We start from the raw sequence: 13,844 nt of genomic DNA, 5'->3' as shown, positions 1-13,844 counted from the left end.
AGCAGAAAAACCGTGGTTAAGATGATTTGGGGGAAATCGTCTGAAATTGAAGTCACGTCAAATATTTCCAACTCAAATCAAGGTCGTTTCAAAATGTTTCAAAAGAGAAGTCATGTAAGATAAAATGTAGAAATGGGCTTCGGTCAAAAAAGTAGATGTTCAATATCTCTGTTTTTGACAGTTTGGTACTTGGATCTCTTATTGCAATTTCCATCTTCAAATCTCAAAGCATTGCTAAACAAAATAAGCACCAAGCACTCGGGGCTCGATGCATCCAAATCCACGCACACACACGGGCACCTAAACACACTGACTTCCATTTATTGATTCTTCTGTAGATGAAAGGTCTTTCTACCCATTTAACACAAATATCTCAGGATGCTGGCAGGTCTTTAATGCTTTTTCATTTTGTTTGAATTTGAGTGACGTCTCGTCTATTTGTCCTGTGTGGAATCAAACTAGTACAAAGCTCTATGCAACTTGACAACTTCCTACAGTTGTGAGATGCAAACTACACAACATTAACTGACAAAACCACGTGCTAAAAACCTGCAACTGAAGAAAAAAAAAAAGGGAAAAAAAAGAGACCGGAACTCTTTATAAACTGACCAACATGTGTCTGCAGGGCTGTCAAATGCTAAAAGTGGAACTAAATGCTCAGATTTGTCATGTCCGGTTTGCTCATGCTTTAATCTGAAGGTTCCTGTTTTAAAAAAAAAAAAAAAAGTAGCCTGTTAAAGCACATTAAGGCGACACCCAGTCTTATTTAGGCAAATGAAACTTTTGTCCTGTGATGCCGCAAAAAAACTGACAAATAATCAATTTTAACCTTTGTAAAACTGAAGGGGAACATCTAAAAAAAAACAGTCAGTCATTCACAATTACTTAAACACTCTGTCCTCCCTCAAAGACAAACCAAAGACCCCTCTCCCCCTTTCACTCCGCTGATAAACATGAGAGGAATCTAATTCACCTGTGGAATCAAACGCTTTCACTGTAACAGCAGTTAAAAGACAACTGACTGAGACATTTATAACCAGATGTGCTTCACTGTATGTGACACAGGCAGGAAACCAGACAAACGTGGACGAAATCTGACAGACGCAGAAGCTTTCATGACATCCTGACTTCAAACATCAGTGCAAATCGCTGAACACAGAAACGGTTCATTGTGCATCGACGTGATGACGAGGGAGTGCGTGATGCACGACTTCGTGAGCAGTAGAAAACGTGTCCAGCTGCATTCCCCAGCAGAGTGAAAGAAAGAGTGAAAGCTAGAAGGAACTTGCTTTCTAGGGTTGTAATTTGCAGATTGCATGTCTGTAAATGTTAATCTTCCCTTATATTAATATAAGTCTATTTCTAGCTGCAGAAACTCCTCCAGATGAGGTGTGACTATGACCCCTATGTACAAACAAACTCCTCTGACTAGAACCATCCAGTTATTCATAACTTCTCCCCATTTTGCAATTTACCTTGTTATGTTTATCTTTAGATTTAAAATGCAAAAAACACTTTGGGACACTTTGCCTAATAGGATTGTAAATGTAATGCCTTTTGAGTTGACTTTCCGATTGTTGGTTAGACAAAAGAAGCAACTTGTTTGATGGGAATTAATGCCTGTGTTTCTGCACCAGAGTCGAATGATCATTAAATTCGGGAAAAAACAGCTGATAGATAAGAAAGATCCTATTAGCTGCCCGGCAAACTATAACTACCAGCACTCAAGGTCCACTTCTTAAAAAGCAAACGTACGAAGAGGTCACGGAGCATGCAAATCTTTGGTGTGATAATGTGTGCGGCAGGTAGCATGAGCCTCTGACTCTGCATCTGATGGGAACATGAAAATAAGTGAGATAACACATGGTTTGCATTTCTCTGCCGAACAAGCTGAGTGATGATCATACTTGTGCACATCTGACAGTAGGAGTGTTTCAGCGACATTCCTGCAGCCGTCCCAACAGGGTGCGTGCACACGCACACACGCACACCTTGCTGCACTGTCTCAGGCATTCCCATCATACCTCTATGTATCATCACCGGCTTCAGTGTCTCCACATGGAGCTCCGTTTACCTGGAAACAACACGAGTCACTCAGCAGCCTGCCAACGTCGGGGATTCACAGATTCTCGAAATGCTTTACGCCCCATCGCGTGCGCACAACGTTTCTAGCTCGGTTGCGTTAAAAGGTGGCTTCGTGTTTTGACAGCAGATGCTCAGGTTGCCTAGGCAACAAATCCTGCATCAGTATTAATCTGCCAAACATTCATCTGAAGAAAAGACAATGATCTGCCTGCCCACAAACCTTTCACATGAGTTAACTGACAGCTCTCTAAAGGTTTAAAGAAGAGGATAATCCAGCAGTAGTGCACATAAGTTTTCTCTTCAGCATCAAATATACATGTTGGTTACAGCATTTAGGGATTTAACCTTTACCAATCAAGCAAAATCTCAACCCATGGATTTAAACCGTGAGACCCAGTTTTTAATCCTAAAGGTGCAGTGTAGAATCTGCCGTCACTTCACTCTGACTCCCACGACCACTTCCTGCACGCAGCGTTTGCTCATTGATTGACCAATGAGCAAACGCTGTGTGCAGGAAGTGGTATTATTAATATTATTATTATGGCTTTCGCCTCAGCACAAGTGACCAGCGACACGCGACTGTAAATGAGAAGTTCCTGTGGAGAAGACGATGGAAATGGGAACTGAAGGAGACACGTAAAAAGGTGGAACAAAACCCAGACACAGACCTGTCACAGTATTTATGTTATCAACCTATGATGTGATATATGAACATGACTGATTTTTTTATGTTTTTGCTGAACTTTATATTTTCTTTGCTTAGGGACAGATTCTGATCAGCAAACTAATCAAATAGCTGATTTGATCCTAAACTCAGGATGATAGTTTACAGTGGAAATGTCCTCTCCTCTTGTTGTAACCGGACTGTAATGGATTCCCTCTGTGTGAGAGGTTTAGCATCAGCTGTGTCTCGCAGGTGAGGTGCATTCAGGGACACTACAAAGTGCAGGTCATCTGTGTGCAGCTCTGTGTGAGGTGTTCAGGCAGTTTAGGGGCGGTGGGCCTCTCTTCTCTCCACCTCCCCACCTTTTGTGGTTGGAATTTATATCCTAATAATGTCTATGCAATTTAAAACGTTTAAAACTGTGACTGAGTGGCTACTAACTTTGAAAAATCACTAGACACCGGGGCCGAGGATGCAACAAGACTCTGAATTTGGAGCTTCACACAGTGTAAAAGAAAAGCCTGGAAATGTCAACTGCTGTGCCAAAGTTAAACCTCCAAATTCAAACACTTAAGTAACAAAATAAATAATTACAGCCCACCGACATGAGCTCAACGGCAAACTGGACCAGCTTGATCTGACAACTCTTGTCTGACACCACTGAAGTTATTGGTCAACGTATGTCAAATTATGTACATGAAAGGCCGGAAGGACTGATTAAAAACCGGCAGCTAAAAATGTCTCGTTTCCACAGTTTATGCATATAAATCAAAAGCAGTTAAAGGTCAACCAGAACCAACCAAACGTTCAGCTCTCACTGTTAGATTGTTAAGCTTTTATTTTGGTGATAACTTTATTTTGACACACAGTGCAGGAACAGAAAGTTCCAGGACAGTTTCCAGGCTCTGGAAAATAAAAGGCAGCACAAATAGAGTCTGACAATCCCAAAAAAATAAATGAAAAAAAAAGTAGGTCGATACAGGGATCTTATTAATTTTTTTTACTTCAGAGACATTGTACATTCATTTACATCGTTGTTACTGTGCCACTGTTGGGCCGAGGTTTAATTATCAACTGCTGTGTCTTGGCCAAGATGCTGGGTATTAATTAAAAAACAGCAACACACACACACACACACACACACACGACGACATCACGACTATGATGAAAAAAAAAAAATCGCAATAACAAAAGCTAGTCATTTTTACTGAATCTGTCTGTTCTGCATTTGAGTCAACTTTCCTTATAAACCACGGCCAAAAACACGAGGAAAATGTCAAATGTCAAACTGGGCGACTGTGAGAAGCCTCGGACATCAGCGCCGGATTATAGCAAAAAGGCCAAACAATACCTGGGATTTGGAACCGGGTCAGATTTCTAAAGCTGGGCAAACAACTGAACAATATCCAGAGCACCGTGTGCAGAGGATGATGGGAAACTCTCCAGCCCACCCCCCACCATCAGAGAAGGTGACATCATCCTACCGATTTACAGAAAGTCACAAAACATTGAGAATCTTATGGTAACGTCAGTGGCTCCTGTCGCCTTTGCATCATTCGTCAGCTGTAGAGAGAGCAGCTTCTCATTCAAAGCTAAAGGTCGCGAGTCTGTAGCAGGTAGAGCAAAGGTTTCGCCTACGTCACCGTGTACCATGTACATGTATATTCAGTCATTTAGCAGATGCTTTGATCCAAAGCGACTTACAAGTGAGGTACATGTGCTGGAAGTTTGAATCGTTCTTCTTCGAGATGCGTAATAGACTGAAATTCGCTCCAGGTTTTACTGTGAGCTCCGGTCTGTCCTGTTTCTGTGTGTTTATTCCTCCTCCAGATGTGCGAATGGATGTGCTTGTGCAGTCTACTAGTCTGTCCTTCATCCAGGTCCTCATGGTGCAGAGGACGCTGTCCTCCTTCATTTATATACATCTACTGTACAGTCACTTATATTTTAACTCCGATTGGCCACAGCGTAAATCACTGTGTTGCACTGTCGTGTACAACCAGCATCCATCACCTCTGTCTGTGCAGGAAGTCTGATGCTTTTCCTTCGGTTTCTTCCATTCATTTCTCCATTTTAAGGGATTTTCTGGGGAGTTTTTCCCTTATCAGGAAGTCTTGTTCAAAGCCCCTTGAGGCAAATTTATGATTTGTGACATGTGATTTGAGGCCAGAGAAACTCTGCTTTAGTGCAGAGTGTGATTTTATGCAGGATCCTAAACTGAAGATACCACTTGGAATTCAAATTAAAAAAAAAAGATGCCCTGTGCAGTTTAATATATATATATAAAACGATGATTTTCGACACCTACAGTTTTCCAGACCCAGTCTTAATCACTCCAGGAACGTCCTGAACGTCACACATGCATGACAACGACAGGTGAGGGATGTGGGGCAACAAACACACGCAGCCACAAAACCGCTCTGCTCCTTTATCAGGGTGCGCACACTCGCAGCGGCACGGACTCCAGCTCTCACACCGGAACCTGTTGCTATGACACCGGCTGGTTTCTGTGGCAACAGTGGGGACTGAGTCACTTCCTGAGTCTCGCACAATCCTTCCTCTTTTGAATGAGCGAGCCCGCGACCGAGCTGACCCCAGAGGCTGCTGACAAGCTCGGGCAGCAACGCAGACCTCACCCAGTTTTTGTAAAATTCCAAAGAAACAGGCGACGACAGACAGAAAGTTTGGAGACGATTCCTCCACAGAAAAAGTGGTTTGGTTGACAAATTTATTCCTTACGAACACTGAAATCAGCAATCAGTCAAAACACAGTTTATCTATGAAAGCATCTACTTTCATTATGGTCTTCAACATCAAGTGCTGGAGTTTTCTCTTATTGTTTTGTACAAAAAAAAAAAAAAAACAAAACCCTAGAAACTGACAAAAATAAATTCAAGCAGTGTATGACGCTGACGAGCAGGTCTGTGCATCATTTGACGTTTTCCCAACACTCCAGCTTCAGGAACACACAGCTCTTAGTCCAGGAGTCCAACAAAAGTTTGTCCGGAGGCTTCGACCGATGAAAATAAAATGTAAACTGGTAAAACCAGCAGATTAAACGAATCCTTTTTCTATAAAAGTCTAGCCAAAGTCTCCCACACCGCTACGAATCTGACTCGGTGCTGCAGACACATTTGAATCAGGACAGATGAAAAAGTCTGAAGAGGAGATAAAGGTGAACATCTGCATAACTCGCTACCTTTGGCAGAATTTCTTCTTTTTTTTCCCCCTTTTTAAAACCAAGAAAACCTTTCAGGCCTAAACCTGCCACAAATCCAACTCCTAAAACACTTGAAACTGCTGCTAAACCCGACCTTGCTGCTGATACATGAATGTAAAATGCACAGGAAACACTATCTGCTTCACTAAACATGGTCTAAATCCAGTCCATGTCCCAGGAGACCTGCACCTCTATTCAAACTGCTTCACACACACTTTTTTCCTTCAGTGTCAACAAAGGTATGAACACAGCTTTAGCATCGAGCAAGTGAAGGCGAGAGGTCAACCTGTTGTACTAGGTGGTTTGTGTCTGAATGGGCCGATTCAAAGGGTCGACTCAGTCGAGCAGAGCAGGAACACAAAGCAAAGCAGCCAAGATTGAGATGAGCCGTTGGTAGTAGTTTCTCGCGCACAATGACACAAATTCAAGTGGATTTCCCTGATTTTCTCTGTCTTGTGTAGATGTTCTCTTTTTTTTTTTTTTTTTTTTGTGCAGGAACAGAGAAAATAATCTGCAGATTAAGGAAAAGTGAAGTTTTGCTTGGGTGAAGCCCTAACGACACGAGTAAACTGAGAGTCAGCTGCTGTGGCAGATGAACCGACTTCCTGCCTCTTACCTTTTGGCCTCTTCCAGGTGACACAAGTACTCATAGGCCATGTTCTGCTGCCTCTGCTCATCCATCTCCTCCGCCGTGAGCCGCTCGACGCCATCCAGGACCGCTGGAGCCCAGAACATGCACAAAAGAAACAAGGCACGGTTACAAGGCAGCGAATGCAGTCCAACCCAACTGCCGCTGGATTTACGCCAGCGAATCCTAAATGTTGTCTTAGTTTACATTCTGCTGCGTTTCTGTGTGTGTCCACTTTATTATTTAGCCGCCAGCTCCCTGGCTTCTCTACACCTCCACAATGTGCCTCCTTTCTGAGTCAAGTGTGTGGCTCAAAGCGCCTCTGGCTTGTTGGACTGTAAGATGCAGACATGCGTTTGTGTGTTTAGGGCCCAGGTATTTATAAGGTGAAAACATAAAACCAGTGTGATTCCACACACACACCCACACACACAAAACTGAGCTGAGCTTCCGCCCGCAGTGAACATGTTCCACACCCAAGTTTAACCCCCCCCCCCCCCGGGTGTGAAGGCCCGCAATACAAAGAGGCCCCTATTTAGCCTCCTGTCACTTCTGAGGTGGGTGAGGCTCCACAAACGTCCTCTTTGGCACCATTTTCTGAGTTTGTTTCCACAATGAAAAGTCCTCCGCATTGAAGCCCTGCGCTCCATGTGCGGAGCAAACTTCTTGCATGGTTTCCTGCAGGACGGATAACGGAGCTGCACAGGTGAAAGTCGGGGATCTTTCATTCTAGCGTTTCCTTCAAACTAAGCGTCAAAACTGATGACAGACTAACGGGCGGTGGTTGTTGGTGGACGTCACCTCGACATGAAACTCTGACGTGTGCTTCACCTCCTGTGCTCGGTCCTGCTGTGGCCTCATAGCTCTCAGTAAATGCACCTGGTAACTTGGTGAAAAGGTGTCCAAAGTGAAAAAGTTGTGTCCTCTCTTGGAGCAGGCCTTCCCTCCCCCCCTCCTACTCTCTCCCTCCCCCCCACGTCTCTACACTACGGCGATTACTATAAGAACGCGGAAGTGATAATTAGGCTGTAACCATGCTGTCTCAAAGACCGCGGAGCGCTTTCTGCGACTAAACGAGCCTTTCTCGGCGTCTGCAGGATCCCAAGCGGATCCGGAGCCGCTTCTCCCAGTGTAAAGTTAAGCGGGAGGCGGAGGAGGGGGTGGGGGGGGGAGTCAGTCTGCCTGCCTGCCTGCCTGCCTGCCTGCCTGGCATCTCAAGGTGAGCAGAGAAAGAGTGGGAACTTACAGCCATATCTCGGCCGGAGCCCGTCTGTGTCGTCTGAAGTTGACATCCTCCGCGGTCCGCTTCACTAAAAAACTTCGCTCGCAGCTCAGGACACGTCGGTTTGCAAAGTCTCCAGCGCCAAACGCCACTCAAAAGCTAAAGAAACCCGGGACGGACCTTTCGGCCCTCTTCTTCCTCCGCTGCACAGTTTGAGTTGAGACGTTTTCTTCTTCTTCTTCAAACCTCACTGATGTCACTGGGTGTGTTCTTCCTAATCCTGAAGTATGCGAGTCAGGAAACGCAGCTCAGCGACGCCGAGGCGGCCGAACTGCAGGCGCAGCGCCCCCTCCTGTATTCTGCGGGTAGGACACTTGGGGTCCGTGCAGGGGCCCCCTCGGTGGGATTCCTATTTTCTACAACTAGTTTTGTTTCGGTGTAATAATGTGGCAACAATATCACTTATACTGAAACTGTGAACCGGAGCGTTTAAGTTCATGTTTGACCAAAACAGTAGTTTCAAGCAAATCCTCTGCTCCGAAAACCCCTTTGGACCTGGCCGAACCCTGTGTGACCTACTTTGCCGTCGCTGTTCTGTCCATCATGCTCATGCAAATAAAACCACTTTGACGTGATGTGCATGGTTCACAGTTACTGTTCCAGGGCTGCGACACGAACGATATTAGCGGTGGAGGCTGGACGCAGGCTTTCATCGCGTCACCGGAAACAGACAAAAAAAAAACTGTTTTGATTTGAACCTAATTTTAACGTAAACTTCTGAGAAGTGCTGCATCAGCAGAAGTGAGAGCCAGCAAAAAACAAAAAACAAAAAGAAAAGTGTCGTTTGATTTTAGTTTCTAACAGAAAGGTCAGCAACAAACTTTGATGTTCGCTCGGTTATTAGTGGGAAGGTGCTGAGTCTGTGATCCGGAGGCAGGTGGAGTGAGACAGTTTGGACACTGATGGGGGGGGGGGGATAAATGCACAGTAGTGCCCCCTTTGTTCCAGGTGGGAAAGAGCAACATGAAGAGGTGTGTCCACAATTTTTAATAAAAGTAATCTATTACTTACAGTACTGCGCAAAATTGTTAAAATTACCTCCACCACAAGGTACAAAATGTAAAAATGCTATAAGACAATGCTGTCATATATTTTTTAAACCATTACTAAATACGCCTTCCTGATTAAAGTCACATACTTTTGATTGTTCTACCACTTATCAAAATATGAAAAATGGGTTTCGTGTTTTATGTTTCTTACTTTCACTATTACTGCTGTGTTCGGACTTTGTGCGTGTGTGTGTGTGTGTGTGTGAGCTCTTTAAGTGGAAAATAGTCTGTCCAGATCAGTCCTACATCTTGTCAAAATCCTATAATATCCCAAGAACCATGTCCCCTAAAGAGTTATAATGTAATGAAATGTCATTATTCCTCACGGTCAGTAATTAAAAAATCCTGATGCTTAAGGCAAAAGTACTAATGTATGAAATATTCCATTACAAGTGAAATAAGTGCTTTTAACTCTGCAGAGTTTAATTACTGTGTGGGTCCTTTCAGACCTTTCAGCTACTAGATCCAGGTCCTGGCAGCATTTGCAGCAATGCATCAGCCTGTTGTTAGTGTCCCTGAAATCCTTTTATGCACCACCCTCACCCGCACCCCACTTTCTAAAGCTCTTAGCAATTACAGATCGTGCCACACATGGAAAAACTGAAGCACTGTGATGGAACAACACTTCCCCATCAGGAAGGATAAAAGAAACCAAAAGCAATTAAGGTGCTAAAGCAAACATTTCCATCAACAAGATCCACAAGGGTCACGAGATCCAAACCGAGAGTCAAACGAGGCCTCTGTGTGTGAATGCATGAAGGAAGTGTTGTGATTCTAAGTGTTTGATCAAATTACGCAGAGCCAGAAGATGTCAACACCGTATCTTATCTGCACGTGGGTCAACGTGCGTTGCCTTTAAAGTGGAGGTGCACACAGGCGAATGACCGAGAAGAAAATGCACAGTAAACATTTTCACACAGGTGAATGAATCCTTACCTGATATTAAAGCCTGTGTCGTCTTGTGTGTGGTGGTGTGTAACGAGAACTCTAAAGCCTGTTCATGAATATGATTTGCTTACAAACAAACCCCAAACCTGACAAAAGACCACCATTTACGGGGCACATGTCACGTGACCAGGTAACCAGCTCACCTGTCGCCAGCTCCCGGTTTTAAGGCGTCTGCGTCTCACTCACTTTTACGGCTTTTGGAGTTTTTTGTGTAGAGAGTTTCAGCTGGACTCCCTGATTTTTTGCTACCTCAGTGCTGGTGGAGGTTACCATCCATCCCCGTCTGCCCCCGATGCAAAACACCCCTGCATGTTATTCCTGCAGTGGCCTTTCGGGCGGGGCTTTGTGAGTCCATATAAGACCAGAAAAGGTCCGGGAGGACGGAGAAGCTCCCGTGGACCTGCTGCGACCTTGTCCTCCTGCAGTCTTGATTTGCTTCCTCCTGCCGGGACCTCCGCCCATCTCCACCTCCACCGGGACCAGCACCATGGAGAGCTCCGGGATGCTACGCGGGCTGCTCTTTGTCGGCCTGTTGACCGTCCTGTGTCACGGCCAGGCGTCACGTGAAGTGTCCGCAGAGGACTTTGCAGTGGAAAAACCCGAATCAGCTGCAGACAAGGACCTGGTCAGTATCTGAGGCGTGAAGCATCAGTCATGTGTGGAAGTGATGGAGATCCTTGATGCCACAGGGTCACGTTTCCCAAACTTTGGAGATGCCTGAAACCCTGACTCTGCAGAATAAGTAGAATTTGTTTAGAATAGTTTAGATATTGGATTGTGGCTTTTTGCAAGGTTTGTGTGTAGGAAGAGGCCAAAACATGTGCTTCTTAGCTTGTATTTAGATTTTACCCCACAGACGTTACGGACGTGATTTTAACAATTGCATATTACACGAGCAATTTAAGAGCAGCAGCAATCTTTTATGTCAGCTGCACAAAACGACCTACAATAAAGACAAATATGAGCATAAATATTCTTTGCTATGTTACGATTGTTACAGTTTGACAAACCTATTTTCAAAACCAATTTGCTCATAAACAAAAGTTTCCATATATGAGATATATATATATATATATATATATATGTGTGTGTGTGTGTGTGTGTGTGTGTGTGTGTGTGTGTGTGTGTGTGTGTGTGTGTGTGTCTGTTAGGCTGAATTTGGAGGGAAAATACATGTTAAATCATACACAGGTCATCTAGAATATTGTCATATGAGAGAAGCCCCAAAGTCTCGTGTTCAGACATTTAGATGAACAGAATATGAAAAGACGTTAAGATTATGGCTTTGCTGTACAGGTCTCACATTTTGGGTTGTGTGTTTTGTCTTTGGTGAACAGATAGAAGCACTAGAGGCTCTGCTGGGCAAGATGCACTCAACGGAGAAAAGAGGGAACATCCCGACGGTAACTTCACTTTATTCTCTACATTTCCACTAAGATGCTCTGGAGACATCTCCAGCACTGTTCTCCACATGAAAAGCAGAGTGTAGTTTACTCCACTGATACCTGCCTGTAATTAAAAGATAGCACGAAAATGCCAACAACAGTGTTTTCCTCGGTGCAATTTCAAAGTAATCGAGATTGCATCCACAGTCCAATTAGCTGGAAGCAGCAGCATTTCAGTGAAGACAAATCGCCGGCAAACGAGACACAACCAGTCTGTTTCCTGCAGCCACAATTTGTGTTAATGAGCAGGGTTTAATTATTTTTGATGACAAGTGCTGGAATGAATGACTTCTTCTCTTCCTCGTTCTTTTGTGTCGAGGACATAATTCAGAGCATCTAACGGTAAATGAAAACACTGAATCTGATAGGACTTTGCTTTGATGTTTTCTCCTTGACTTAGATTTTTGCTGCCTTGTACCTCACTTATAAGTCGCTTTGGATAAAAGCGTCTGCTAAATGACTAAATGTAAATGTAAATGTAAATGTGAATCAAGGTGAAAAGAATTAACGCCTGCCTCCATGCAGTGTGGGATGGGGGACCGCTGTGCCATGAAGTTCGGGCCTCGCATTGGGAAGCTCTGCGACTGCGGCCGAGGAGCCAACTGCAACTCCTACCTGCTCAAGTGCATCTGAACCTGCGAGGCATCTTTCAGCTGGCTGCACGCTCACGCTGACGCTCATCTTACTGTCAGTCTCTAATGTCTCTTATTTGTATCTATGCTTTGTCGGACTGGCAGCTTTTGGCTGAGAAGAAGTGTGGAGGAGGATTTTCTGTAACGTGTCAATGCTCAATAAAACACTGTTAACTCATCTTTTTGTTATTTTATTTGCCTAATACTGTATTTAACTTATGCTTACTGTATGCTGGTGTTATATTTCATGCAGTCCAAGGGGTCTTTGCCCAAGAATCCTCCCTTGATGAATGAATGAGCCATGAGGAAACGTGGAAACACTTACATTACTTAAATTACTTTAGGACATGGCCCAGTCTTCATTATGCTCCACGTATTTTTACCTGCCATCATTGTTGCAACTTCACATTTAAATGCACAGCTCACATGTCTATTTATGTATTTCTACATAAATGTCCTGCAGAGGCTGTTTGCATGAATCCTGTTTGTGTAGCATCCATGGCTGTACACAGGAAGTTTACCCAGCTGGAAGCAACAGTGCTGTGCAAATGTGGGCGCCGCTGCATGTCTACATAGGGAAATAATGGGTTTTGTTCTTCAAACAACGTCAGCTGCGCGGTTTCAGATGAGCTACCTACTGCAAACGAAACTGAAATGCTGTGTCTATCCCTGTCCCGTGGTGCCGCTTGGACCCTGTTTTATTTGTTATATTTTACCACTTGTTATATTGAACCACTTTGTGACGGCTGGTCGGGAAATGTGCTATAGAAATACATTATCTTAGTCTGAACCGGTCTGAAAAACCCCCTATCTGGACCTGCAGCCTGTTGCACTGCATCCAGACCTTTGAACTGAAGCACAGACCGTCCTGTAGACCCAATCATTTCCTCGTTCTAAAACCTGTGGTTGAAATGATTTTTAAGAAATATTAACCAATGTGATCTGAATCCACCCGACAACTCACACAAGCAGAAGTGACTGGTTTACTTCAGATGCAAAATAATGATTCAGAGGGATTTTTTTTTTGTTTGTTTTTTGTCATGTCACCCGGTGAAGTGGTGCGTCAGGCCGTTGTCTTTCTTCAGACAACAACAGAAGTCTTTTGCAACCGCGAGTAGAGGCAATTTCCTTTTAGCTCTAAGGCCTCTATGGGGATTGTAAAAATACCATTTATCTAGAAAATGACCAAAGTTTAAAGCTGCATATATTGATTCGATGGCGACTAGAGGGGAGAAAAATTCCCACACAGACCGGATTGCTGACTTTTTCAGCTCAGTGTCGTCTCTTAGGGACTGAATTTACTTGCTCTTTACCAATGACACCACGGGCAGTTTGTGTATGTTTGGAGGGTTTTGGGCCTAATCCTCCCTGACCGACTGATGTGGTAGTTGCAGACGGGTACACATGTAGTTAACAGTATATCACAGTAAAAAGAAAAGCCTTATCCAACATCTTTCATCCCTTATTCTAAAAGCAAAAAGCAGCCACGGCCTGTTCACACATACAGAGTAACAGAACATGTGACTGCTGTTCAATGTAAATAATGTCCAGGGGGAAAACTGAGACAAGCTCAGCTTCATGCTGATATACTTTGATGCAGTGGAAGTGACAATGAGGCGAAAACCAACCCGATGGAAATTCGATTTCTATATATTTTGCTGAAAATTGTGATGAAAGAAAGCCGGGCCATTTCCAAGTCCAAATCATTTTACTAAAATCAGATCCAGCTCACCAACAGATACTGGACGTGCTTTTCATTTGTCCCGGGAGTCTTTATCTGCAGAACCATAAAAGACTGGAAAGCTCATTTGAGGGTCCTCTTGCTCCTTTTGGCCTTGGGGGGAGAAGATAGGTAACAAACAGCAGTGTAATGGTTCCCTCATTCACGGCC

The 13,844-nt window shown here is 44.0% G+C and overlaps 2 protein-coding genes across 3 annotated transcripts in view; one reads left to right on the top strand and one right to left on the bottom strand.

The window, feature by feature from the left end:
• iqgap1 (IQ motif containing GTPase activating protein 1) overlaps positions 1-8,060 on the bottom strand; it is a 40,426-nt gene extending 32,366 nt beyond the window's left edge. Inside the window, exons 1-2 of the mRNA XM_067490569.1 lie at positions 7,844-8,060; positions 6,586-6,688 (exon numbers count right to left, since the gene is read on the bottom strand). Coding sequence (XP_067346670.1) covers positions 6,586-6,688; positions 7,844-7,889 — 149 coding nt within the window. The 5' untranslated portion in view covers positions 7,890-8,060. The remainder of the gene's footprint in view (positions 1-6,585; positions 6,689-7,843) is intronic.
• Positions 8,044-12,145, top strand: cartl (cocaine- and amphetamine-regulated transcript-like). 2 transcript variants are annotated; one of them, XM_067490694.1, is made up of 3 exons: positions 8,044-8,184; positions 11,214-11,279; positions 11,847-12,142. In XM_067490694.1, exons 1-3 carry the CDS (start codon positions 8,107-8,109, stop codon positions 11,952-11,954), a joined length of 252 nt encoding a protein of 83 aa, XP_067346795.1. In that variant the 5' UTR covers positions 8,044-8,106; the 3' UTR covers positions 11,955-12,142. The 2 variants fall into 2 exon arrangements, with proteins under 2 accessions (XP_067346795.1, XP_067346784.1); XM_067490683.1 differs by lacking the exon at positions 8,044-8,184 and adding an exon at positions 8,340-10,501 and having other exon boundaries at positions 11,847-12,145.
• Positions 12,146-13,844: the final 1,699 nt, after the last annotated feature.

The sequence above is a fragment of the Channa argus genome, chromosome 2, assembly GCF_033026475.1.
Source record: "Channa argus isolate prfri chromosome 2, Channa argus male v1.0, whole genome shotgun sequence".
Classification (NCBI taxonomy): domain Eukaryota; kingdom Metazoa; phylum Chordata; class Actinopteri; order Anabantiformes; family Channidae; genus Channa; species Channa argus.
This window is presented reverse-complemented; position numbering and strand designations above follow the sequence as displayed.

What these genes read in the sequence shown, in the direction of transcription:
- cartl (XM_067490683.1), top strand. Translation starts at nt 10,364, where the DNA reads ATGGAGAGCTCCGGGATGCTACGCGGGCTGCTCTTTGTCGGCCTGTTG. An exon ending in CAGCTGCAGACAAGGACCTG is followed by an intron (nt 10,502 to 11,213) that starts GTCAGTATCTGA and finishes TTTGGTGAACAG; the next exon opens with ATAGAAGCACTAGAGGCTCT. An exon ending in AAAGAGGGAACATCCCGACG is followed by an intron (nt 11,280 to 11,846) that starts GTAACTTCACTT and finishes GCCTCCATGCAG; the next exon opens with TGTGGGATGGGGGACCGCTG.